At 51.8% G+C, this 27,897-nt stretch overlaps 1 protein-coding gene across 2 annotated transcripts in view; it reads left to right on the plus strand.

Moving 5' to 3' along the window:
• The window catches only part of SH3BP5 (SH3 domain binding protein 5), a 70,221-nt gene that overhangs the window by 34,675 nt on the left and 7,649 nt on the right, over window positions 1-27,897 (plus strand). Inside the window, exon 4 of one of the 2 annotated variants that reach the window (XM_045791727.2) lies at window positions 21,292-21,456. The exons of the other annotated variant lie outside the window; for it this stretch is intronic. Within the exon in view, the coding sequence (XP_045647683.2) occupies window positions 21,292-21,456 (165 nt within the window). The remainder of the gene's footprint in view (window positions 1-21,291; window positions 21,457-27,897) is intronic. 2 annotated transcript variants of the gene reach the window in all.

A 27,897-nucleotide genomic window follows, 5' to 3' on the forward strand; every position in this document is an offset into this window, starting at 1 on the left:
GGTTTTCTCTTCGGGGGTGCAGTGGGCCACTTGCTTTGACCCTTTCCTGCCTGGCCAGCAGTGGAGACTGGTTGCAACAGGGTGTCAGCCAAGCAGTGTGAAGCTGGAGGTATTAACCCCCCATTAACTTTTAAGTGGGGGTTTTGTCAGGGGTGGTTCCCTGTCCCTTGTCCCCTTTGCCTTTCAGTGGGGCATGGCTGATGCCCGGGAAGTGCCGCCTGGGGGGCAGCGTGCTGCCTGAAGCCCACGGAGGCGGTTTGTCACGGCAGTTTAGCAGTTAGTGGGGCATGTGGAGTTTTGTACTGTGTCTGAAACCATGAGGCTCCTCGGATGTGTCTCTTTTCTCTCCTTCCGTCTTCTTTATAAAATGATTGTGCTATTAAGGATCGTCCCCTCCTTCCCCCTCTGGAAACCACCCATGTTTCCTGGAAGGAGTGGCAGGGTGACCGATTTCTCAGCTGAAGAAAATCCAAGTGTGGGATGTATTTTTGCCATGAGTGTTGTCAACACGGGTTGGCCTTTTCATGCTGTCGGTAGCCAGGTTTGGTCCCAGACAGGTGGTGGTATTTCTCTTGAGCACTTTTGGCTTACCTTTCTGTTCCCTTTCCTCACCTTGGGGATCCACCCTCTGCCCACCCTGCTTTCCTTCTTTTCTCTTCCGTTTCCCCCTTCCCTGCCGTCCCAGGGTGACTTCATATTCTCCCCCTTTCCTTCTGCGCACATCTACCCTGAAGAATCGGATGGCCTTATTCACACTAAGCAGTAGATGTGTGATAAGGCTTAGATATTTACGGACTCTGGACCTTTGAGCAGTTCTGCTTTAGAAACCTTCCCCTGTCTTGGGATACTCTGCTTCCCATAATGGAATGTGGATTCCCAGCTCCGTGTTTGTGGCCCAGCAGTAGCTGCTCAAAGGTGTGTGAAGGAACCACACCCATTCTCCAGAGGGAAGTACAGGGAAGTTCAGGCGGTAGCCAGGTGTTCCTGTCTGTGTGGTGGGATGTCCTGTGGGGTGTAAAGCAGAAGCAGGGACAGCAGATGGAATACAGGATGTTCAGTGAAATTTGAATTTCCGATCTTTTCTTTTTTTTTTTAAAGATTTCTCGTGATATTTGGGACTTACGTAAAACAAAAACAATTGCCGTGCACCTGAAATTCAAATTTAACTGGGAGTCCTATATTTTTATTTGTCAAATCTAGCAGTCCTACAAAGGAGGGGAGCTGTGTTGAGTCATCAGCCAGATGGACAACGTTGTTTTGGAGTCAGCCACCCCCTCTCAGGTTCCCGAATCCATAGCATGTGCTGTTGTGGAGGGAAGGATTCTGGGCCCGCGGTGCCGTTCCTTAGCCTGCAGCCTTGGGCAGGTGCAAGCGAGTGAGTCTGTAGGAGTACTCAGTACAGCTGAGCGGGTTCAGCATCTCACGCTACAGTGCTACGCTCCGAAGCCTAGTGTTTCAAGGAAGAAATGTTTTGTTTTGTTTTTTTTTTAAAGATTTTATTTATTTATTTTAGAGAGCACAAGCAGGGGAGGAGCAGAGGGGAGGGGAGAGAATCTCAAGCAGACTCTACACTGAGTGTGGAGCCTGATGCCGGGCTTGATCTCGTGACACCTAAGATCAGACCCTCAACTGATGCCCTGAAATGGTTGAGTCTATGATCACTGCCCCCCAGCCTTACCATCTTGGTGGCTAAGAGCCAGTCGGCTCCAGAGAGAACTCTGAAGGGCTCTGTGGACAGGCCGCATGAACAAGGTCTCTTCTGAAGGATCTTCCCGAATGTGGGTCCCTCGGCCACTCTTTGCCCTGACTTATCTGGGCACCACCTGGCATCTGCCTCCCTTGAACTTCTCCCCTTCCCCCCATTCTTGAGTGTCTTTATGAGTTACTTTGATCATTTACTCAGGTTTGTTTATTTAGTTTTCAATTTCAGACTTCGCCAGGCACCAGGGAGCTTACATGCTCCCGGGGGAAAGAGGGCCTCTTGCCTGCACTTAGGGCAATGATCAGCTATTTTTAGGAAGCCTCGCTTTGTATACTTCACTTTGAAGAAGGGGGTTGAATGGAAGTAAAATGAGGATACCATTTGTTCATCAGTTCATTACCAGCCTCAAGCGCATTCCCCAGCCCTTTGGCAAAGCTCCATAGTGTAGAAAAGATGCTGGGCCTTTTTTTATTTCTAAAAGTCATGGTGTATCAATCTCCTGAGGTTCTCTCATTCTTTGAATTTAAGTCTGTTGATCTCAGCGTCAGGCCAACTAAGTGAAGATTCTCTTTACACAGAGGAGATGGGGAGGTCTGTTTTTATACCAACCTGGGCACTCAGTCAAGGTGGTTGAAGGCATCTGTAGTGGGTTCTTGAAGAGCAGTTGGAAAGAAATCATAAGATGAAGGCGCTATATTGAGGTCTGTCCATTCTTCCTCTGTCTAGCCTCATCCCAGCACCTAAGTTCTACAGCCTGAAATTCCAAAATTTACATTGCCTTATGCATAAAATAATGGCTTCCTCTTATATCAACCAGGAATTGCATTTGGTTGCAAGCAACCAAGGACTCAAAAACAGTGGCCTACACACACTAAGATACGTTCTCTCACCTGGAAGAAGACCTGAAGTAGGCAGTCTAGTGTAGGCTGGTGCTGTGACTCCATGGTCATCTGAGACCCAATGACCTATGTATTGCTCAGTTCTATGAGCTCCAGCCTCAAAGCCACCTCATGGTCCAAGATAGCTCCAGGAGCTCCAGCCATCACATCTGCATTTCCAAACAGAAGGGATGAAAGAGAAATGTGGAAGGAACATAGGCCCCTTCTGTTTTGAAGAGTCTACTTGGAATTCTCAGACAACACTCTGCTTCCATTTCATTGCTAGAACCTAGTCACATAGTTATGGGTAGCTGCACGGGTGGCTTGGCTTAGAGTTTTTTTTCACTAGCAGGGTTGTTCTAAGGATGGAGGTGAGGGTAGATATTGGGAGGCAGATAACTGTGCCATGTCTGGGCTGTGGTTTACCTACCTTCTAGAAAGGCTCTGGGTTGGAAGGAGTTAGGAGTGGGCAGGTGTGACCCACAGAGTAGGCCAAGGACTCCTCAGAGTAGGGAAGTGTAGTAAACCCTATTTCTCTCTGCTATGTCACTTCCCTCCCTTTATGGTGTGTGGAGAAACTTCCTGTCCTTTATATTGTGTGGGAGACCTAGGAGGAAATCGTAGCTTCCCATGAAGGTGTAATTGTGTTGTGTGTGTTTTGTCAAGTCACAGAATCCATTCATATTTTCTTTTAACAAATGCTAATTAAATGACTCATTTCCCACTTCCACCCTCTCTGTAGAGGCCCTGACGTCTGACCTGGATGATTGAATAGCCTTTCCATTGACATTCCTGCCTTCTAGTGCCTTTCCCCCACCTGTCCCCCCCCCCCCCCCGCCTCCCAACTGAATCTTGCCAGAATCAGTTCTGCTGATAGTTCTCCAGAAACTTTAAGGCACGTGATGGTTAATTTTGTGTGTTAACGTAGCTGGGTTGCACAGTGCCCGGGTGCGTGGTCAGACGTTATTCTGACTGTTTCGGTGAGGGCATTTATCGGATGAGACTTACATTTAAACCGTGGGATCTGAGTAACGCAGATTGCCCACAGTCATTTGAAGGCCTGAATGGAACAAAAGACTGACCTCCTCTGAACAAGAGAGCATTTTTTTTTTTTTGTAAGATTTCTTTTTTTTTTTTTTTTTTATAAAGATTTTACCTATTTATTTGACAGAGACAGCCAGCGAGAGAGGGAACACAAGCAGGGGGAGTGGGAGAGGAAGAAGCAGGCTCATAGCCGAGGAGCCCGATGTGGGGCTCGATCCCAGAACGCCGGGATCACGCCCTGAGCCGAAGGCAGACGCTTAACCGCTGTGCCACCCAGGCGCCCCAATGTAAGATTTCTTTCTTTATCTGAGAGAGAGCAAGTGAGTGGGAGGAGGGGTAGAGGGAGAGAGAGAGAGAGAGAATCTTAAGCAGACTCCCTGGTGAGCGTAGAGCTTGACATGGGGCTCGAAGTCAGGACCCTGAGATCATGACCTGCCTAAACCGAAACCAAGAGCTGGACACTCAACTGACTGAGCCCCCAGGTGCCCCCAAGAGAGAATTCTGTAGCACATGGCCTTTGGACTTGAAGTATCAGCAGTTCTCTGAGTCTTTGGCCTATTGGCCCACCTTTGCAGATTTTGGACTTGCCAGCCCTGATGACATGAGCTGATTCCTTAACAGAAATCTCTTTCTCTATAAACAGACATACCTTGGAGATATTGCAGATTTGGTTCCAGACCATTGCAATAAAGCGAATGTTGCAATAACGCAAGTCAAATGAAATTTTTTGTTTCCCGCTGCAGATAAAAACTGCTTGCCGTATATCGTAGTCTGTTAAGTGTGCAATAGCATTATGTCTGAGAAGGTATGTGCTGTAATTTAAAAATACGTTATTGCTAAAAACAAAACAAAACAGTGCTCACTATCATCTGAGCTTTCAGTGAGTCGTCATCTTTTTGCTCGGCGAGGGTCTTACCTCGATGCTGGTGGCTGCTGACTGATCAGGGTGGTGGTTGCTGAAGGCTGGGGTGGCTGGGGCAATTTCTTAAAATAAGACAACAGTGAAGTCTGCCACATTGATTGACAGTTTCTTTCATGAACAGTTTCTCTGCAGCATGCGATGCTGTTTGATAGCATTTTACCCACAGGAGAACTTGTTTCTAAATTGGAGTGGATTCTCTCAAACCCTGCCGCTGTTTTATCAACTAAGTTTATGAGATACTCCAAATCCTTTGTCGTCATTTCAGCCATGTTCCCAGCATCCTCACCAGGAGTAGATTCCATCTCAAGAAACCACTTTCTTTGCTCATCCCTAAGAAGCAACTCCTCACCCATTCAAGTTTGATCATGAGATTGTAGCAATTCAATATAATAATTATGAAAATGTTTGAAATATTGGTGAAAATTACCAAAATGTGACAAAGTCATGGAGTGAGGAGATGCTGTGGGAAAATGGCGCCCATAGACTTGCTTCATGCATGGTTGGCACAAACCTTCAGTTTGTAAAAAATGCAGTATCTTTGACGTGCAGTAAAGTGAAGCACTCTCGAATGAGGTACACCTGAGTGTGCGTCCTTTTGGCTCTTGTTTCTCTGGAGAACGCTGACCCATACCACACATCTGTGTCCAGCGTCAGGCCCAGATCTGAGCGCAGCGCACAGGGCTTTTCCGTCTGGCCTGGCGCTCATCCTCTGGCCCCTGTGTTCTCTGTGCTGCGCCCCTGTGCGCCCCCTCCCTCGCCCCACCGCCACCCCCTCCCACGTGCTGGGTACATCATGGAGTGTTTTTGCATTGTTGCCCATTCTGTTCTCTGCCTGCGATGTTTCCCTCCCCGCCCTGACTAGCTCTGTGATGTTCAGAATGGCAGCCATTAGCCACATGTGGCTACTTGAGGACCAAGTCCTAAAATCAATAAAACTAAAAGTTCAATTCTTCAGTCTCCCTAGCCACAGTGTCAAATGCCCAGTAGCCACACGTGGCTGATGGCTACTATTTTGGGACAGCGCACGTAGAGAACATTTCTGTCATTGCAGAGAGTTCTCTTGGGCAGCGCTACTTGGCTCTCACCCTCTGCCTGGTTAAAGCGAGGGCACGGGTCAGTGTAACTCCTGCTCTTGCCCTGCGGTCCCCCCGCCTCACCGAGCTTTCCTTCAGCTTTGCCTCTTGGAGAATTTGATGAAAGCTACAGACATCATCCTCCGAAAACCTGGGCGAGTGGGTGCATAAATCGTAGCATAATCCCAAGGTATTCATCAGCTTCCCTTCAAGGTCACCCATGTCCCGTGGGTAAATAACTATGAGCGAATAATGCTCGTTACTGCTTGCTCGTGGAACAGCTGGCACTTCTGTGTGCCTACTGTGTGCCTGGTTAAGCACTTTGCATGTGTTAGCTCGCTCCTCAGAGCAACCCCATGAGGTCGCTTCTGTGTTGTCTGCATTTAGCAGATGAGGAAACTGAGGCACAGAGAATTAAAGTGCTTGGGGTGACCCAGCCAGGGAGTAGCCTGGCCAAGATTTGACCCAGGCCCTCTGAGTTCCAAGTTTGTGCTCCTAACCGCTACACCAAGGGCTAAGAACCCTGCCCTGGAAACCCGAGCTCCTTGAGGACAGAAATTGCTCCTTATCCTTTTGCAGATCTTCACGGGCCACAGTAAAGGTGAAATGAATGCTTGATGGAAGGAGGGATGCTTGGGACTGAGTTACACAGGCTTAAGGCATAATCGTCTTGGCTCTGGGACGTTTGGATCCTTCCATTGGGTGTCTTATCCTTTTTCTTTCTTAGTTTTATTGGCTGCAATTTGTTCCTGACCCCTTAGAGCTGGGAGAGGTCCTGAGTCCTCCGAGCAGCTTTGCTTGGCAATACCGGGTGGGAAAGAGGGGGTTTGCAGAGCCCTGGCTCCCTCGGAGTGCCCCTGCCATGCCGGCGGGTGCTGCCCTTGCCTCCCTGAGCCGGGCGCCCAGCTGCTGCTGAGGCCCTGTCACAAGGCCATTCCTGTCTTTTCCAGAGATTCCTAGGTGACTTGAAGTGGCACGGGCTCCAGTGGCCAGAGGGGCTACTCTTCCGGACAGCCTGCTCCTGCGGGGTCTGCCGGCCGTGGCCGCGTGGACAGCTTTGCCTTGTCTCGCAGCTGACCCCCCAGCTTGTACATATCCTGAGCTAAGCAGGGAGCTATGTTGTGCTAACTCTTATTTATGCGAAGCCCTGCTTTTCGTCTGCATCCCCCTGACCTTGAATTCCTTGGGAGATCTTAGTGCAGGTAGAAGTTAAGCCAAGTCATGCCGCCCCAGAGGCAGAAGATGGGCTGGAGGAGGGGGTTTGACATTTCAGTGTCTCGGCTGTTCCTCTGGCTGTACCCTGTGACCCAGGGAAGCCTGGAACTCAGGGAAGGTGGCAAGGGCCAGCCAAGGTCTTTGGCTCATGGAGGGCTTGGAATTGTCCCTGTTTCTAAGTGCGCATTCTTCACTGTCCTGGTGGTAGTGACACCCAGATGTACAGATCGTGGCCGCTGTCTTCAGGGAGTTTGTAATCTTGTCAAGAAGACCAAGTGAAGAGCAGAATGATTCAAGAGACATGTCAGGAGACAATGTTCAAATGTCGGGCAGTTTTCAGTGTTTTTCCACATCCACTATCTTATAATGTGGCAGAGGGGTGAAAAAAGTATAGAAACTTGGTCCTGTGAATTCAGAGGGAGTAAAATTTCACCCAGGAACACATTTTCTGAAGACCCACTGGGACCTGGGTTATGGATCTTTTAGCCGGAAGGAGGCACGGTGGAGTGGAAGGGGGGTTATTTAGATCTTGAGAGAATGGGATTCACACCACACAATTTTGTGTAGACAGGTCATTATTCAAGTGAGTTTTCACATCACGTAAATGGGCATTTCCAAGGATAATTGTGCCCAGAGAGACATTAATCTGATTGTGTGAGCCACAGAAGAAAAAACATCACGTGGAGCATTAAAAGATTGACCACAAGGGAGTTGTTTGTGGCTTATCATTTGTACCCTAGCTTGGTACCTTAATTAAATACATATTTCTTAAACAACTGCAGTCATGGGCCACTAGGCTAGGTTTTGGGAATTAAAAAGTTCAGTAACACAGTCCCTGCTCTTCTAAGGCTTCCTGGGTCACTGGCGATGCTGCTGTTGAGGTCATAGAAATTCCATGCACTATGCAGAAAGGTGACACTGCGGTTTCTGGCTGTTTTCTGCTGTCGCACCAACTCCAAGGGTCCTGGGTCTGGGGGATTGGCCAGGTGTCTCTCATCACTTAGCACGTGGTAATGACTCTGGTGTTGAACTGTCCTACTGTTTCGTCTCCTCCCTCATTTCCCTTCAGGACCCCTTGGTGGGTTTCTCCCAGGCTTCCATACCAAGAATAGAACTCCAAGAACCTTTTTCCTGACCATCCATTCCAGGTTGCCGAGTGAGTTAGTGTTAACGGAAGTCACTTTGTCTAGAATGGGCGTGTCCTCTGCCTGTGTTAATGGCAGCCTCATGGGAGTGAAGCCAAGTGGCTGTGGGGTGCTGGCTGGTGGGAGACCAGTGCTGGCTGATAGAAGGAAGCTTCAATTGAGAACTTCTTTTGATGGATCCCAGCTGGGGGGGAAGGGACCATCAACAGATGCTCCCATTATTTCTTCTATGTCGTGTCTCAGGGGCAGGAGCGATGTTAAGGACTTTAGCCCATTTATCTTAGTCATTTTAGAAAGCAGCCTCCAAACGGAGACAGGAGGAGCACAGGTGGCCCATGGAAGTTTGGCCCGTGGCATGTGCGACAGGCGGGCAGGTGGTGAGGAGGTCGGGCAGAGCTCTGGCCAGCTCTGGAATCCAGAGTTCACCTCCCTGTGGTGAGCTAATGGTGTCTCTCTCTGTCATAGGTTGTGCACGTCACCTTAGATTCGCTTCTGAATGTGATTTTCAGGAGTCAGAGTCATTACTGTTTTGGGGACGGTGGGGATTTCCTGAACCAATCAACCAGAGACTGCTCATTAGTCTCCTCACCCGTGTCGGCAGACGGTGATCATGGCCTTCCTCGGCAGAATGGGCTGCAGGAGCCCATGGTGGGCAGTATCACCCAAGTACCTGGGCGAGTGGCTTTGGGCGGGGATGTGTGTCATCTCTGTGCTGGTCTTTGTGAGTGGTAAGGTACAAACCACAGTTCCCGGCCTCGAGAAGCTGTGTTCCGCAAACTGTCATGTGTGCCGCCGCTGTCGGGCAGTGCAGGTCAGTCTGAATGAGTTCTCCATCAAGTGTTGGGAAACTTATCAATGAGAGTTGAGAAAAGGGGGGGAACCTGTAAGTCCTAGGAGAATAGGACTGTTCACTTCAAGGAAGAGGCTGAGGCACGACAAGAACTTTTTTTTTTTTCTTTGCCTATGAAGTGTCTTAAGAAAGAAGGTATGATTGTTAAACAAATGAGTCCAGTATACTGTTGTGAAAAAGGAATTCACAGAAGATGGGGGGTTTGAGGGGCGCCTGGGTGGCACAGCGGTTAAGCGTCAGCCTTCGGCTCAGGGCGTGATCCCGGCGTTATGGGATCGAGCCCCACATCAGGCTCCTCTGCTATGAGCCTGCTTCTTCCTCTCCCACTCCTCCTGCTTGTGTTCCCTCTCGCGCTGGCTGTCTCTATCACTGTCAAATAAATAAATAAAATCTTTAAAAAAAAAAAAAAGATGGGGGTTTGAGATGGGTTTTAAGGGATGAGTAGGAGTTCCCTAGGTGGAGACAAGGAGGAAGGGCATGTGTTGCTGGCGGAGGGAATGGGGCATAAAGAGCGAGGAATGTTGAAGGAATGGTGAGGGGTTGGGCCTCACTGGATGGGTGGGAAATGAGAACCTGGGCTGTGGCCTGAGTGTGTTGGGGGTGGGGAGAGTGTTAGGGAGTGACGTCATCAGATGTGCACTTCAGAAAGATTACCAGGTGTCCTAAGTGCAATTGTGAGGGATTAAATCCGTACCATGCGGAGTTTCAGTTGGCTCTGTGAGATTGGAATCTTGGAGACGAGTTGGAAAGTTTGTAAAACAATCCGGTTAAGAACCGAAGCTGGAAACATCTGCCGAGGTTTCCTTAGGGCACATTTGTTCCTCGTACAGAACTGGGGGGGGGGAGGGGAGCTTGGGCAGGGCTTGTCAAGCCTTTGGGTGCTCTACAGACAAAAGCTCTTGGCTCCCGGGCTCGGCAGAGTGGGTGTGCAAACGGTGTGGTGGAGATTGTTTACCAAACCCCGGGTGGCCCAGAGGGTCCTGTGACTTCTCATCCAGATCTAGGGAATCCGTTTTGTAAGCTTTACCCCTGGGGAAGTGGAACAATACGGGGCTGTGTGTGTGTGCTTTTCCTCCCCAGGTCCCTGAGTCGGAGGGCTGGGGTTCGAAGTCTGTCCTTTCTTTCTAGCGTGTGACCGTGGACCAGTTCCTTAACCTCCATTTCTTTGGATGTAGAATGGGTACAATAATAACTTCACCAGCAGGGCTGTAGGCTAGGGTCCCGGGTGCAGGAGCACCTGGCACATAGTAGGATTTCATAAACACGCCTGCCCCAGTTCCTTCGTCCTTCCTCTCTCAGGGCAATAAAAGTGGGGTGCAGGGAAGGGCAGGACTTAGCCAGGTCCCGGCAACTGGGTTTCAGCCTGCCTTGCAAGTGCTCTGTGGCACGTGAGTATATGTATTTGTTTCTTCTCTGTCTTTGCCAGAGACTGAGAAAGAGCCGAGGGCTTTAAGTCATAGCAGAAGAGACGCAGAGCTGACAGCTGGAGTGGTTTGGCCACTAACAGGGTGTTGGGAGGCCAGTGTTGGACCCCCATGTTTTGATGCATCTCAGATATGGGCAGGGTAGGCTTTGAGAGCTTGGGTGCCTTTCCAGTCTTAGAGACCTGTTCTTGCTCGGACAACATGCTGATGCCTAACTTTCCCTCCTTGGCAATCCTACTGGTGTTTCCTTGGTTTTATTTATTATTCCACTTAAATTTTGCCTTTAGTGAGGACAACTTTTGACAGATAGCTTTGGTTTCTCTGTCTTTTCAGTGAGTAACATTTTCTGAGTTTTGTGATTATGTGGCAGGTTAACAGCCAGGTCTTCAAAAAAACATTTTTTTTTAAAGATTTTATTTATTTATTTGACAGAGAGACAGCCAGCGAGAGAGGGAACACAAGCAGGAGGAGTGGGAGAGGAAGAAGCAGGCTCCCAGCGGAGGAGCCTGATGTGGGGCTCGATCCCATAACGCCGGGATCACGCCCTGAGCTGAAGGCAGACGCTTAACTGCTGTGCCACCCAGGTGCCCCTCAAAAAAACATTTCTTGACCGCTTTTTATGATGGAATATTGCAAGTATATAGCAAGGCAGAGAGAATAATCAGCGACCTCTCTGTACCTATCACCACCAGCAGCAACTAGCATCTTGCCAATCACATCTTCTCTCTTCTCCTGTTTTCTTATTTTAAAACTATTCTGAGATCATATACCTTCAACCATAAATACTTATGTATTTTATCTCTCATAGATAAAAACCTCTAAAAGATCACATTTTCACACCTAAGAAAATTAAAGTTCTTGTAATATCCTCCAGTACCCAGTCCTTCTTCAGATTTCCCCAGCTGTATTAAAAATGTGTTTCTTACTATTGGTTTAAACCGTTTGACCTGACACAGCTGTTCTATGTTGACTTGACAGTGCGGCCCTCCCCTTTGCCCTTGCATTACGCTGTTGCCCAACCCAGGGACATAGTTTTGAGTTTACAGAAAGAACTCTGTCGTAGATAAAGAGCAAAATGATAGCTGACTGAGAAGCGCCTCAAGAAGCAATTTTATTAACTTTGTATTTTGGAAGATTTGCAAACACACACAATAAAAATGCTGACGGCAGAAGCGAAATAGCTCAGTGCCTAACTTCCTTGCCGACTGAGTGTTTCCACCTGTTGAAGCCGGACACCTCATTCCAGAATGACCTTGTGAGCCCTGCTGTCATTATGCATCCTCAGTGCTGAAAACGAGGCTCCCTGGGAACTAGCAGAGGCCTTGGCATTCCAGTCCGAGAAGTCTAATGACTTGTTCAAGGTTGTAGACCCAAGACAATGGCCATCGTGGGTGCCGGGAATAGCCCCTGTTGCTCCCCGTTCTCCGGACGAAGCGTGCTGCCTCAGAGTGGCCCAGCTGTGCTGTTCAGTCCGCTCCGGTCTGTGCGGGGCTTTGGAGGGTTTCTTTTGTTGCCACTGTGGTCTGTTAAGAGCTGGGGTCCCTGGGGGTTGGAGGGCTGCAAGGGGGACCTGGTTGTCCCCCTGGTGTTGGAAGGCACATCTTTCCGGGGAGCAGTCCCTGGAATTGCGGGGGGCCCTGTGCAGAGTTGACAGCAGAGAGGGCGTGTCTGCAGGGGCCGAGCCCGGCGCGGGGGCCAGTGGGCCACCTGCTCCTCCCCTGGAGAGGAAGGGGAGAATCGGGGATCAGAGCTTTGCTCCAGGGGCGCCTCATGGCTGCTAGCCTTTGACTCCCTGGCTGTGGCTGAGGGGAGGGAGATGCTGTTCCCGGCTCCAGCGTCCCAGTTCCTCCTACGCCCACTTCTCGGCTTCTCTATCCTCCTCACAGGAAACGGGGGCTCCTGACTAGCACAGAGAAGTGTTGCATGGTTACAGAGTCTGTGGATTCGCCCCCGGTGTGGTGGTCTGGCCCCCTCGCCTCCCCACTGCCCTGCAGCATAGAGCCGCGCTCTCCACCCCCCCAGGATGCGGGGCGGTGATCAGGCCTGTGTCGTGGCTCTGGGTCCACCTTGCATTTCCCTGGAAAGGATGGGATGGCTTCCCTGGTTGGTGTGTGTGTCTCTGTGGCCTTCGCACTGGGCGATGCTGATGCTTTGTGTGTCCTGGGCGTGACAGTGTGGGGGGCCAAGGCAGAGAGGGAGATACGTTGGAATGGGCTTGTGGAGACGAAGGTACAGCCCGTGCTGAATTTGGGGAAACCGCCACAGCAGGGGAACTCTGCGTTTGCACACGTTTGAAGAATTTAAGAGATGGGGTATGTGACTTGTGCCCTGGAGCTGGCCATCTTACTTTGTTAGGCTCTTGGATTTTCTTCCATAAAAGAAAACGATTGGTTCACGTTTTTTCCATCACCTTGAGCCCGAAGACTCGGTGACTTGACTCTGTGGAGCAGGGATCCAGGTGTGGTGGTGGCTTCTGGGATGCTGTTGGGTCACGCGGGCCTTGACACTGGGCATAGCTGCTGTCCTCTGCCTCACGCCTCTGCCTCAAGCCCGGCCCCAAATTCGTGCCAGCTGGTCGTTCTGTAGCCCACAGATGCCGTGCCCAGCCAGGGTGTATGTGAGAGCAAGAGGAAGCCCGAGGAGGAAGTAGGTGTCGTCCTTCTAGCTGGGGTGGGTGGGGAGGGCCGGACACCTGTCGTGTCCTTGCAACAACAGAAAGGATTTGATCGGGGGGCCTGCCGGGGTGTGCCGTGCGTGGCTGGCAGACCGTGTAAGCCGCTGATAGTTGAATGGGGTAGGAGTGTGGGGGGGGGGTCGGAGACCTGCGCCGGTGGACAGGCTCTGACATGCTGATTTGGACTAAGTGGCCCCCGGTGCCCTGGGGAAGTCCAAGGCCTGTGCCTTCCTCCTGCCAGAAGATTTTGGCCAAATTGGGGAGGTTTGGTAGGGTGACAAATGGTGCCAACCTAACGCAGAGGGACGAGTGGCCCTTGAGTGGATCGGGAAGCCCTGGGGTCTGATGCGGGTGTGTATGCCTGCGTCCAGAGGTTAGCTGCGGGCTAATGCCCCTCACGGGAGACCCGCCAAGGTGGACTCAATCCTGGAAGAACCTCCCCAAAGACCCCAACTGAAACCCTTGAGTTAGACCCTGCCCTGGTCAGTGTGAGGCCCTCGGTGGCCACGGGGAGTGGTCCTGCCAGAAACAGGGTCACAACACCATATTGGGTGGCCAGGCCTTCCCCACATCCAAGTCTTGCCACAGTGTATCCTCCAGGTTCCTTTAGGATGGGTTTTTAAATGTCTGGTTATGAATCACCTAAGGCAGGAATGCAGCTGTTTTAAGGAGCACAGCAAATTCAAGACTATGGATGTTAGCCGAGATCTTTTGTCACCCTTCCTTTCAGGGTTGCACAGTATCTAGGCCAGCGCTGTCCAGTAGGACTTTCCGTGACGTTGGAAACGTTCCGTATCTGCACTGTCCAGTATGGGAGCCACTAGCCACATGTGGCCGTGGAGCACTTGAAATGTGGCTAGAGAAACTGACATTTTAATTTATTTCATTGTAAATAGCCACATGTGGCTAGCACCTCCTGTATTAGTGCATTTCTAGAAAACCCTAAGTGGGTAGTTGCAAATGATAGCATTTTTCTTTTTTACTTTTTATTATAGAAGATTTCAAATACAAAGTAGTGAATAGTGTAATAGAGCCCCGTATTATTCTTCGTCCGGCTTCTACGGTGTTTAAGCCTTGGCCAGTCTAACCCCTCCCAGCCCCCAGCTCTCCCTTCTAGCTGTGTTGTTTCGAACATAGATAATAACTTTATAATTTTTTTAAAGATTTTATTTATTTATTTGACAGAGACAGTGAGAGAGGGGACACAAACAGGGGGAGTGGGAGAGGGAGAAGCAGGCTTCCCACCGAGCAGGGAGCCGGATGTGGGGCTCGATCCCAGAACGCTGGGATCATGACCTGAGCCGAAGGCAGACGCTTAACGACGGAGCCACCCAGGCACCCAAACTTTTTAATTTTTTATTTTTAAGTAGCTCATATTTAACCTCAGAACAGAGCTTGATCTGACCTTGATTTTTCTAATCCCGCGCGGCCCCTTTGACACGGGGATCCCTTAAAGAGCTTTGTGGCCTGTCCTCTGAAACCGCTGCAGGCCCTACATTCTGTCTCAGAAGCGCACACAGTCTTCTCATGATTTTCACAGATACACACCATGGACCTTTAATTTCGACTCTATCATTTATTATATCCTGTATTATGCCGTTGACTGTTAACTGATAATGGCTCAGCCTGTGCACGGTGACAGCTGGGACTGAGTGGAAATTGTCCCATGTGCTCAGCAGGTTTTTAGGGCTATCCAAAATTGATCCAGGAAAACCGAGTTTGAGAAAAATAATGAAAAGCTCCGTGGCACAAGCTGTAATTAGTAAAGTGTCATATGGATGAAACCGTTCAGTGAATCAAATCTATTGATTTGAAGCAGAAAAGAACTGATTTTAATAAAAATAACTTTGACTAAAGAAAAATGAAAAATTAGAAACACTGGGGATGAAAAATGATCAAGGAACTGAATGGACTGTAGTGGAATTTTCTGTAGAAAATGCTTTCAAATGAAAATGTATCTACCCTGGGGTAATTCTGATTAAAATGTTTGTATCCAAAATGTCCTTGGGAGCCAAACAGCCTCGTCAAAATGGCCGGCTCCTATCTCCGGCCACCCTTCGGTTAACCTCAGATAGAAGTTTGAAGGGGGTGTGGAAGGATTGAAAGTGTTCAGAATTGAGAGGCTCAGACTGTCTGGCAGCTGCTGATGACTAGGATTGCTCAGAATACACGCAAAAAACGAGAGCTTGAATCGCACGGAGAACGGATGCCCCTGTTGTCCCCTTTGATGTTTATCCCGGACATGCCTCCCTCACTGAGGCCAGCAGGGGTTTGGATCCTGCTTTCAAAAATTTTGGTTTCCTCAGGGGCCTCGAGAGGAATCTGGGACTTTTCTTCATGAGCTTCTAGCTGGAAGATGGGTTCTTTCCAGCAGCACAGACAACATTCACTATAGAGGCAAGAACAAAACTGTATCCAGTTTAAAAAGAGAAAAGCAGAACAAGGACAGAGGGTCCCCTGCCAGTGGTTGCTCAGTGCAGCAACTGTGTCCTGATGCCTGTGGGCTTCGGGGCCAGCCCAGCTGGAGCACTGACCCAGCAGGAGAAGCCGGGCCTCCCTTTCCTCAGTGCCCTGCAGCCCCATGTTCGCTGGAGGGTTGTCGCTGACCTCCTACTCCGGACAGCCTCTGCTTCCGCCCAGGCAGGTGTCTTCCCCACCCTCTTTAGAAGAAAGGGGGGCACCCCCATCTTCCTTTACATGTCCCAGCATCCAGGGCTTTCTGGAAGACTGGTTGCTCTGTAATTGCTTCCACTCCCAGGAGGACCTGGACCCGGAATGGGAGTGTGATTTTTGACAGATGCTTCCCTGTCTCTTCCATCCTCCGTGCTCTCCTCTGTGAGTGGGATGCAAGTTGTTCCCGAGAGCAGATAAGGAAGTAGCATTAGGGGCTGTAGGAGCGGTTAAGCTTGGAGGGCATTCAGGATCAGCTTCTGGACCCTACTGTCTGCACGCTGGCTCCTCACTGTGCGTGCTCCGCTCGGACAGCAGCGGCCTGCTCCTTGCGTGCACTCTGGGGCAGCAGCGTGCTGTCCTTGTGGTTGACTTCTTTTCTCCCGGCACGCCCCTACCTACTTGGATCTATGAGGCAATGGCCAGCATGGCCTTGTTTCGGGTGCAGGGGTAAGACGGAAGTGAGCTTGACCTCTTTGTGAGGAGTCTGTAGCCCCAGCAGGTGGTATTTAATAGAAATTTAGAACATAGGCTCAGGCTTTGAGTCTTGACCTCACCCTTGTTAACTGTGTGATTTGGGGCAATTTATTTAACCTTTCTGAGTGTTGGTCTCCTTTATAAAGGAGGGATAATAATTGGACTGCGTTCATAGTGGAATTTTGAGATTGAAATGAGGTACTGTATTCAGAGCACCTCTCACACATTATCTGACTCCGGATAAATGCTCAAACAGTAACTGCTATCATTACTGTCTTATAACCACCTGTCTCCATCCTTAGGGCTTTGCTAGCACTCAGGTACGAGACTGGTCTCATCGTGGGGGCGCTGTCAGTGACTTGGAGCCACCCCCAGCTGAAGCTTGGCTTTGGGAAGCCGTGTGTGATGAGATTCCTTTCCAATTTCCTTAGCCGACTAGCTGTCTGTTAGTGGCCCCCGCATGAGCCACAGGTGGCAGGCAGCAGTCCCACGCACACCTTGAATTCTCATCTCATCTTTGGCCCCCTGAGCAGCTCTTCTTGGTATGTATTAGTTACAGGGAGACCGTCCAGTCGTGCGGTGCTTATGTCCTTGCCAAAGTTATGCAGGTTGGAGATGAGTGATGGTAAACGATGGAGAGATACCATCCAGTTTTCATGGGTCAAAGGTAGACTGAAGCCTCATATTAGAGGTAGAGCAGAACTAGCCACATTTAGGGGTCAGCAGCTCTGGTTTCCTGGCTGTGGCCAGGCACTGAATAGCTGTGTGACATTCAGCAAGTTGTCTTGCATTGCTGGGTCATCTTTTGAAAAATGAAGGCCTTGAACTGGATGTTCTGTAAACTTCCTTCTACCCTGACCCTTTGTTGCAACCAGCGCAAACGTCCAGATACTCTCGTTCCTTCCTGAGCCCAAATATGGCATGGGGTGGAAGGCTAGTAGATGGCCAGGATTGTGGCCTTTCCCTTCTCCTGGCAGCCTGGACAATGGCGGACCTCTCCGCTCACGCTCCCCTCCCCCGCCTTATTGATGACACTGTGGAACACTCACGCATGTGAGGCCTTCACAGTCACAGCTGGCCCCAGGCCAGAGTCTAATGAAGGTCACTTAGCAAATTCATTCATGAGCAGCCTTTTAAAATTCTTTCCAGAGAGATGTTTCCATGAAAGTCTTTAGTATCCATGAGTCATAAAGATGTTCAAAGTTTTCCTGTGTTGCATCTTACAGCGAAAACCCAGCTCCCCCACCATTTTCCTCGTCAGTACTCTTCTAGGCAGAGCCTCAGCCCTTCAGTTTGCTAACTGGGTTCTCTGCTGGGAGAACCACAGCCTGATTTGTGCACACCAGGAGCAATATATGAATACTAGGGCTTAGGTCCTTTTTTAGAGTTTGAAGATAAAACTTGCTGCCATTGGTTGTGCCCAAGATTTCTGAGTGTCCTCCCTCATACACCAGTGAGAACTGGCTAGCCAGCCCCTGTTGGGCTTGCTAAGTCAGCTTCTGATTTTGAGGTCACGTGTCCCATTAGGACACTGGGAAGCAATCTTGAAGTTAACCCTCCCCAGTTAGATGTGTGTGTAAACTCATGGATGCCTCCTGTATTACCATGACCTAGCCTGGTGCCAACACCGTCTCCTTTGCTGGGTCTTCCCTGGGTGGGAAACCTTTGACAAATCTTTCTCTCTTCCCACAGCATTTTACACCTCTGTTACTGTTGCAGTCTGTCTTGTTTTGAATGTGTCTGTTTTCCCGACTGAATTGGAACCCCTATTTTGGGGTTGGGCCCCTCCCCTCCAGAGACGAGTCTCCAGGAGGTTCCTCGGCAGTGCTGAATGGACTGCATCCTGCTAGCAAGGGGACGATAGACTGCTCCCTCCCCTCCCCTGCCCGGTCCTTCCTTGTCAATGTGGTTTTAGAAAATGTTTGATGAAATGCCTTACAAAGAGGCCGTGAGCTTTGGGATCCTTTAGGAATCCCCAGAAGGTTGGTTCCTTGGGCTTGTTAGTAGTAAAATGGGCCGGGAGCAGCCAGAAAGAAGCCGAGGGAGAGTTGACCAGTCTCTGCTAGTCGCTGTAGTCACTTCCGTCAGGTTGGCAAAGTAGCTCAGCTGTAGAGAGGGAACACGTGTTATCATTCAGGTTCGGATTTGACTGAATGTCACAGAAAACTGGTTTAAACATGAGCCTTTATTTTTTCTGTCATTTAAAAAGTCAGGAGGTAGGCAATCCAGGGCAGGGACCTAACTTACTTTTCCTCTATCCTTAGGAGGGTGGCCTCATGACCCAAAACGGCTGTTGAAGTACCGGTCATTGTGTTAATATCACAAATGGAAAGACAAAGGAGCCGTCTTGGAAGGCTCACTCAATGTCCATTTACATCTCCTTAGCTCGAAGTTGGAAGGGCACTAGCTGTCTTCGAGGCTGGGAAGTAGGGTCTCCAGCTGGCACGTTGCCTCGCCCCGAGACATACAGGCTCTCTTCCCAGGAGAGGTGACGACTACAGACAGTGCTGCTGAACAGCCGCCCCATGCTTTCTTGAATGAGTGAGCAGGCACATAGGTGATGGAGACGTGCCATCCGGTCTCCATAGGTCAAGGGTGGACTGAAGCCTCATATTAGATCTTTGATAGGACAAGGCAGGCACATTTCTGATCCTACCATACAGGAGCGAAGGAGCCTTGTGGAAAATTCAGAAACTCAACAGACCTGACAGCGTGTTCTTCTAAAGGCCCCTTCGGATGGGCTTCCTTTCGCCCCCTCTGTGTACAGAGCTGGCTTCCTTATTTGAATTCATCAGATGCAAGACAGCAGGCGAAGGGCTTCTGGGTCTGTGGTACAGCAGCCACATTTCAGCTCTTTCTTTCATTTGAAGAAAGGAAAGCTTCCTAAATCAAGCAGGGAGACCTGGGGGAAGAGAGTTTACCCTTAAGTGTTGCTGAATTGAAATACTAAAATTTCCTGAAAAACACAAATACGAATCCCATCTTCAGAAATGTGAGAATCCTGTGGGATTAATTATTGTCTGCTGGTGTCGGTTCGAAGCCGGTGGGTGGTCTGTGGGGCGGGCGCCCGTGCCACCCCACTTGCCCCGGAGCACAGCTAGGCCGAGGGAGGGCCCCACCCGGGCTGTCCTCTCACGGGACATCCACAGACTGGCCTGCAGGCTGGAGCAGCACGCCGTGCTGTCTTGTTACCGCGCGGCGGGTTGGTCAGTTCTGTAGGGCCGGGCCCCTTGTCCCCACTGTGTCTCGGAGGCGCCCTTGCCTGGCCATGCGGCCCAGGGCCACACAGCGGCCCTCCGCCAGCAGGCAGGCCCCGGGGCTGCTGGTTGAAGCATTAGTCTGGTGTTCATTCAGGCCCCCACTCTTGATTCCTTTTGGAACTTTTTTTTTTGATGGCAGTATACATACTTTTATTTCTTATTTTGTTTTATTCTATGTTTATTTTTAACTCCAGTGTAGTTAACCTGTAGTGTTATTTTAGTTTCAGGTGTACAACATAACAATTCAGCAATTCCATGCATTACTCAGTGCTCTTCCTCTACCTTTTGAAACTTTGATCCTCGCCTTTGTCAAGGTCTCCTGCAGATACTGTGGTTCACGAGGCTGCTTCCTCCTGGCCCCCCACCAACCCTGCATTTTTCAGGTCGTCATGTTCTTTAGTCCTCCGTTCGGGATCATTGTCTTTTCAGAAGTAGCCCTGGATTCCCTCTCCTGGAAGTAATTTGTCCTACACACCCTCCTACTTTCTGTATCTCCCTCCCAGGGCGCTCCAGTGCTCAGCTCTGTGGGACAGATTCTGGATGTCCCCTCCATGCCTGTCTGTTCCCTGACCAGATCATTGTCCTGGAGGGTTGGGTTGGGTGTGGTACACAGCACGTGTCCACTGTTGCCTGAAGGGTGGAGAGTGGCACCCATGGGGTCACAGCACTGTTCCTTGCCTTGGGGGCTGGTGTTTTCCAAGTCTGTTTTGTTCTCCTTAACCATCTTTGTCTTGTGGTTCTCCAAGACTTCCTCTAAGTCATGTGAGACTCATTCTGGGGATGGATAGGGCCCCTGTTCCCCTCTCCTGAGTGCCAGGGGCTACCCCGTGGATGTCCGCGGGCTTGTGTAACCGATCTGGGTAACGGAGGGTGGGTGGGTCAGATGCTGCTGCGGCCCAGCGTTGGGCAGTGGCTTGCTTGTGCTCTGCTGGGAAATTCAGAGTGGGGGCCTGAGGGGGTTTTGTTGCTGATTCCTGATGCAATCTCATGGGCCACTCTTGGAGGAGATGTGTTTACTGTCCAGAAGAAATAGAATGTGAGCCAACTATGTAATTTTAAATTTTCTGGTAGTTACAGTAAAAAAAAAAAAAAAAAACACAGGTGAAATTAATTTTAATAAGATCATCTATTTAAGTACATCCAAAATCCTATCATTTCCTCACGTAATCACTATGAAAATTGAGATTGTTAATAATTCTTTTTTTGGTACTAAGCCTTTAAAATTTGGGGTGCTTTATACTCAGTGTGGATTAAGGACATTTCAAATGCTTGCTAGCCACATGTGGCTGGTGGCGGTGTAATGTACGGTCTGCTACGATTTATGTGCCTGCTCCCACCCGATGTTCCTTGAAAGGCAGGCTGTGTCGTGACCATTCAGTCCTTCCCCGTGACCGTTGGTGAGTGTGAATTGGGTGAGGGCCTGGCTGGCAGAATGATGGCACTTAGTGGGACTTGCAGCGCCTAGTGTCCAGTCACAGCTCGGCTTCTTGCCAGCTTTGTGTGGTCTGGCCGGGTCTCTCGGAGCCACCTGTCGAATGACGCCATTGGACTGTGATCTCAGGGGCCCTTCTGGTTCTGAATGCTTGCACTGAGCCATGGTTCCAGGCAGGGATGGTATTGGGGAGCACTGTATCTGTCCACCGTGGCCTCATTAGCAAATGAGAGCTTTTCAATGAAAGGCCACGGGTTTGCCATCTCCAGCTCTGACCGAGAGCCGGTATGTTTATCTGGTCTCTTGGGCCCTGGACTGTAAAATCATCTACTCACCTACCTGGCACCTGTCCCCGCGTCCAGCTTTTACAAGGCCCTGCTGGTACCAGGCCTGTTCCCACTTGGAAGGGCAGAGATGGACAGAGCAGGTCCCAGCCCTCAGGAAGATCATCTTTTGTAGGGTGTGTTGGGCCAGAGGGGGCCCCTGCCATTTCCTGAGGCCTCACGAGGGTTCTTCCTTGCACAGGCTCAGCTGGAAGCTCAGAAAGCCACGCAGGACTTCCAGAGGGCCACAGAGGTGCTCCGTGCCGCCAAGGAAACCATCTCCCTGGCCGAGCAGCGGCTGCTGGAGGATGACAAGCGGCAGTTCGACTCCGCCTGGCAGGAGATGCTGAATCATGCCACCCAGAGGGTATGAGTCACTGCCGGGTGCACGGGGCGGAGGGGGGAGTGCCTGGTTCTCGAGCATGCGTCTGTGTCTGCAGGTGTCTGTGCGCGTGTGGGCTTCTGCAGTGGGGGCCTCCCCTTTGTGGGTGCGGTAGGGAGCATCCTTCACACTTCCTCTGGTCCGTGTGATCAGACTACCCCCCCGGTCCTGCTGAGCTCTGGGTGCGGGGGTTTCCCCAAGCAGAGGAGACAGACTCCCAGGCTTGTTGCCTGGAAACGCTCTCTGAAAGTCACAGGTTGTCTCTCCGCATGGTCTCTGCTGGCCTGGCACTAAGCCCTACTCAGAGTGCAGTCCTCCAGTAATGGGTATAGCTCTTCCTTCCCTGTGTCACTCGAGGTCTGTCTGGTTCACGTCATCCCTGAAGGTCTTGACTGTGGATTGGGCTTCCCAGAGGGACCAGGTTATTTTCCAGGGCCTATTCCCACTGAGTTCCAGGGGGAATGGCTGAGTTTAGAATCCCAAGTGGAAGACCTTGATTAACAGCCCCACACCATGTAGGGCCTGGACTCAGGGTATGTGTGCTGTTGGTAGGAGGGTGGGGGCCCTGACAGATGAGACCAGAATCCAGTGGGCACTCAAGTTTGGCCTTCAGGCTGGGCTGGGATTCGAGCAGCCAGCATGGGAACAGAAAGTGGGCCGTGTATGATCTTTACCCTAATTTGACTCTTAGGTTTTATGCCATTATCTTTGGCTTTTTACCAGCTCCCATGACCTGCTCTCTGACCACATTATTCAGAGTCAAGACAGCTGCTTGGCTTAGTTGGAGTTATCTCTACCTAACTCCATTGGGTTTTCTAGGAGTCACACAGAATATTCTTGATACCTATCCCCTTCTCCGGGCTGATTTGCTGCAGGGTGAGTGAGAGAGCTGACATGTGGCTTCAGCAGCTCCGACGAAGGCCTTAGATGGAGGGGTGATATAGAGGGGGTGGGGGGCTGCAACCCCCCTGGTCTTGCCACCTGTGGGGCTAGAATAGAAAAGTCAGGAGTTAACGCCAGCAGCCTCTCCCTCTTCAGTGTCATCTGCCACAGTGGCTCAAGTCCTAGGGGATCTGATAATTAAAGATGGCCTTGTGCTTCCCTAAATAGAAAGCCTGACACACAAATGACTTCAAGTCAAATCTTCGTGCCACCTTCCCCTGAAGCCCGAGATACCCGGCCTGGCTCTGTGTGGCTTTGCGCCTCCTGCCCCCTAGTGGACGTGATGCTCAGAGAGTCACACACAGGCTGGAATAGCTTTTCTGGGTCAGCCAGTGAAAAACCAAAGTAGAAGTTAGAAATTTATAAGCCACAGTCTGATAGTTGTGGAAAGGACCAGAAAAAGGGGGGCGGGGAGTAGCTCCTTCCAAGAAATTAGGTAAAGGCCTGCTTTTCCTTTTTGTCCTCCCTCCACCTCAACTGAAGATCTAAATCAGCCTTACAAAATTATTTCAGAAACTATTTAATCTGTTCTTGAAAAAGGAACAAAATATGTCCGTGCCTTTTTTTTTTTTAACCTCTTTTGTAAGTCCCCGGGCCCTAGTGTGGATGGTGAGTAGTTGGTCAAGGAGAGGTGGCCCCAGGACCTCCACGCTGCACAGCTCCTGGGAGCCCCATTCATGCTGTCATCTTTGAGAGTGGTGCCTTTTGGGGTTGTGCAGTGCATGACTTGTGGGGCTGTACCTGGGCCTCCCGAGGTCGCGTGGTCTCCTAAGGGCCTGGGGAGGGCCTCCCTGAGGCCACTGGAGGTTTCTTGGTCGTGGGGATAACCCCTGTGTTCTGAGTCACAGGCCAGGATTTCCAGCCTGGGCTGCTGCTCTCTCCCCCAGATTCCTTCATGGTTGCATAGGTTTGAACTGCTGAGGGGGAAGGAAAGTTGGAAACACACACCAGCAAGAGCCAGAGTTGGTGGCGGAGCCTTCCCCAACCACGTGCCCGCGTTACTGAGGAACTTAGCCCAGAAGGGGGCGCGCTGAATCGGATGGATGGTGCAGACCCTTCTTCTGGGCTTGGCTGTGGATCTCCCTCTGGATTTAGCATTTCCCCAAATGGGGGTCGTGTTGCCTGCTCCCCGAACCCCATGGGGCCACCACACTCCGCCTGCTGAATGCAGGTTGATCTCTGACAAGGAGGTACCGACTATGTCTCCTGCCTTGTCTGACTCCTGGTTACTCCAGGAAGCCTGTTTCTTCAGAAGAAGGGAGCTAGTTTCATCTCACCCTCTTCTCCCCGCCCCCCCCCCCAAAAGTACTGCTTAATGGTCTGGTCAGAGATCCAGAGCTCAGGAACGTCCAGGCTGTCCTGAGTAAGGGGCAGTGGTTTGGGCTGTGTTTGGGCTGGGTGACTCTGGGCACCATGGAGGAATACTGCAGTGGGTACCCTTGTTCCTTGTCCAAGTCCATCCGTGTGTCCCCTTCGTTCCCTTCAGACGTATGGTGACGTTGGGCAGCCACACCCTAAAGCCATGGCTGACGCCAGCATTCTAGGAAACTGTGAGCAATGTCAGGAGTCCCAGCGTCCTCTGTTAGGCCCATGTAATGCCACAGACCGGGACAAAGGGACAGTTCTCCTCTCGGTGCTGGGCTCAAGGAGGGCCTTAGAAGCCGTAGGAGGTGAGGCAGAGTGGCCGAGTGGGCTGGGCCTGCGCTTGAGTTGCCTGCAGGGGACACAGGGCCTGGGGTTCCTGCTGCTCACTGCCTGGGGGCTTGGGCAGCAGAGGCCCCTCCAGCTTTGGCCATTTTGGCCTTGAAGCAGCCTTTGTGGGAAGGTGAGCGCTTGTCACCAGATGGGAGAGGAGACGTGGCCTCTGAGGGGAGGGGAATCGGCTCTTCTGCCACCTGTCAAAGGCGAGCAGAGAGAGGAAGAAGGAACTGTGACTTGGGAATGGGGAGGCATTTACCTGCTCACGGACAGGCTGCAGGCGGCCTCTGGAGAGCAGAGAGCACGGAGCCAGTCGCACGTCCTAGGTTCGGGGGCGGGGCTCCAGGCCTGCAGCGGGGCACACGCACAGGCACGTGCACAGCCATCGCTGGGTACGCGCCTCCCGCTCCGCGGGGAGAAACCACCTCCGTGGGCCCCCGCGCCCGGGGATGCCGCAGAACCCGAAAACAGCCCGAACCGGCTGGCTGAGGAGACCACGAAACCGCCTTCCCTGGGGACAGGAGGGCCCCAGTCTCGGCCCTGGGACGTCGAGGGTGGTGGAGTAAGCGGGGAGTGCCTTGGGGTTTGCAGGGGGTCGGGGAGGCCAGACCCGCAGGTGTGAGGAGCCATGCCGGGGGATGTCCGCCGGCCTGGGGCCTGGCAGGCCCGTTCAGTGCCGGCGCTACTGAGGCAGGACGGCCCAGCTGGGGCAGCATCCACTGTGGGTTGCTGCGAGCAGGGTCCCTACGGCCTTCGGGACCCAGCTGCCTGCCTGCCCTGGGCTTTCAGGATGTGGCCAGGCTGGCACCCCCGGAGCCACATTTCTCTCTGTGCTGCTGACCCAGGAGGAGAGGCAGAGACCTGGGTCTTTCCCCGGGTCCTGAGCACAGGCAGCTGCTGGCCTGCATGTCCCCTCCAGGTCCCGCTGCCCACTCGCCTGCCCGGGTCTCGAAGCTGTGGCTGTCCAGTAGCAGACCCCTCAGGGCAGGCAAGCCTCAAACCTTGCCATTGGGCCCCAGCCGGTGGTCAGTTCTTGGGCACTCGGGACAGCCCAGGAGGTGGGAGCGCCCAGAAGCGAACACGGCCGGCAGGTCATCTCCAGGACAGGGCCCTCTCTGGGGAGAAGGTTCTCAGCCATCCTGCGGGAGTGTGAGACTCTGTTCCCATTGGACAGTTATCTCCCTCAGGAGCCCTCCCGATGCAGGAGAGGGGGTGGGAAGCTGAGCCCTGCTTGTCTTCCGTTGTTGAGTCCTGCCTGCTCATCCCACCGGGGGTGGCAGATGGGGCTCTGGGACGTGTGGACACCGGGAAGGACGCATCCTCTGCTGATAAAGCCCCTTGCAGCCAGCCGTCCTTCCGCCCTTCACGTCCTTTACCCCGGCTGCCCATCCCAAAGAGCCCGCTCACGTGCCGCCCCTGCTGTCGAGCCCCCTGAGCTGCTGCGGCCCTCCCCACAGCCCGGATCCCATGCTGCCTGGAGTGGCGGCCACGGCTGCTGGATACATCTATACCGGTGAGGCCGGCCGCCCACGGCTTGGTCGCCAGCGTCTCTGTGCACACTGTGGGTGTGCACCGTAGGTGGTGATGATGGTGAGTAAAAAGAAAAGCCCATTGCAGAGATAAGAGTCTGGACCAGACAGCTGTCAAGCCAGGCTTGGAGGAGAGCAAGGGTGGCCCCGGGAGGCCCAGGGCAATGGCAGTGTGTACCCCAGTTCTGAGTTGCCCGTCTGGTCGCTCAGCCCAACCTGTGGCTACCGTGAGGCGCTAAGGGACTTCCTGGTTGCTTTCTTCTGTGGCTTGCTGGTGTTCTCTGGGGCTCCGGCCTCCTAGCAAAGCCCCTGGTCCTGGGCCGCCCTGCCCTTCCCTTCCCCCACCATCGCTCGTGCCTGATGCTGGGCTGCAGTTGGGGGATGCTCCTTGGTTACCATGCAACCACGGCGGCAGGCTCACTGACTTTCTCCCTGGAGGTGGAAAGAGGAGTTGGGGGTTGGAGGGGGTCTCTTTTGAGAGCTGGGGGTTGTATGTGGGGGTCCAGGTTGGGATGGGAGACGGCCGACGTGGCCTGAGGGGGTGAAGCAGGGGACAGTGACGCACGCCGCGCCGCCTCCTGGGTCTTCACTGGCAATATTGCCAAGTGCTCAGAGCTTCCTGAGCGTTTAATTTCAGACAGACTTGGCTGCGTTTTGCAGACTAGGCACTGAGAGAGACGAGGGCCTGTGTGCAGCTGGTGTGGCTCCTGCTGCTTGTGGGGGCTCTTCCTGTGCCGTCGCCACGAATCACAGCTTTTTATGAATCGGTCTAGTTAAGATGCTTTCACGCCACTCCTTAAAGAGGAGCCCTGTGTCACATCCGATCGTAATGCCACAGTTCTCCACAGTCTCACTGACTTAGGGTTTTGAGTTTTCAGGAAGGTCACACCGGCAAATCCTTAATGCTTAAGATTCAAGTCACGACTGAAGAGTTTCCGCTGTTCCGCTAAGCGTCCAAGTATGGGACGGTTTTTGTGTACTTCATTTCAAAACTGTGAAATCTTTGGTGTTGAAGCAGAGGGAGAGAGCTTCTTAGCCCCTTGGGCTTGGCGGAGAAGTCATTTCAGCAAGCGCGAAACCTCCCGCCCGCTCAGATCAGGCCCGTCGTACTTCCCTTCTCTGACGTGGTTCTGATTCTGTTGTTTCAAAGTGTCTCAAGCATCAAAGCCTTTGCTAAGATCCGTATATTCTTAAACAGGAAAAAGCATAAGTGATAAATAACATTTTGAATGTTTTATATTTATATTTGTTTATATGTTTAACTCCCTAACTTAGGAGGAAACTGGTAAGACGTAACAGAATGCTAACGCGCCCGTCGAGAACCGGCAGTGCTGACGGGACTTGGCAAGCGTGCAGCGTGCGGGGCAGGCAGGGGCTCCTCCGGGACGCGGTCCGCCTTCGCTTCTCGCATAAGAGTCGCCTGCAGTACAGCCTGAGTGCTAGCAGGGACTGGGCTGTGAAACGGCCCCAAGACAGTGAAAGCCCGAGGGGACCGGGGAGGGCACACGAGCCGGGACACCCAGCAGTGTGTGATGCGCCTTTGAGTCTTTCCCCATTTTCCCTGACGCTTTTAAAAAATCCTCCTCACGAGCAAGTGCATAACTAAGCTCTCTCAGGGCTGACTGGCTCTTGACGGGAGGGGTTTGGGAGAGCATCAGCAGCCCCAAGCTAAAGGCGTGGTGGTGCCTCCCCAAAATCGTCCTGCTGGCATCTGAGCTCCTGGGAGCCCTCTGGCCTCGCCCCGGCCTCTGCATTCATCCGCTAACACAGGTGTGAGCTGTATCTACAAGACGGGAAAGAACTGGCAGGCTGGTTACGTGGCCTAAACTGCCGTGTGTCTCCTTCCTCCTCTCTCCTCAAGGCAGGCCTCGTCGTGCTTGCTTATGTAAGGGAGGAAAGGACCAGGTGTCTGGGAATGCGCGTCTCAGCCGCTTTGGTTTTGGCCATCGATGGGCCCTGGTTGTTGGTTATAAACTCATTTTTATCAACAGGCTCAATGAAATGTCCCCACCAGAATTTCCTGCCAGAACATTGACTGGTCTCTGGTCACGTGTGTCTGTGAACCTCAGAATCTGATCTGAATGACTTGATATTCATGTGTTTAAATGGAAAGTTTGCCCCTTCTGGATCCTGAATTCAGTTGTGTGCCCCGGCTAATGCACGATGTTTGGGAACAGGCCAACAAGCTGACATGGGGACTGCCTTGCCACTCCGACGTGGACAGGCCTGGTTGTGCGAGGTGTCCCCATTCCTCGAT

This window comes from Ursus americanus, chromosome 20 (genome assembly GCF_024610735.1).
Source record: "Ursus americanus isolate L20-20 chromosome 20, mUrsAme1.1.p, whole genome shotgun sequence".
In the NCBI taxonomy this organism is placed as follows: Eukaryota; Metazoa; Chordata; class Mammalia; order Carnivora; family Ursidae; genus Ursus; species Ursus americanus.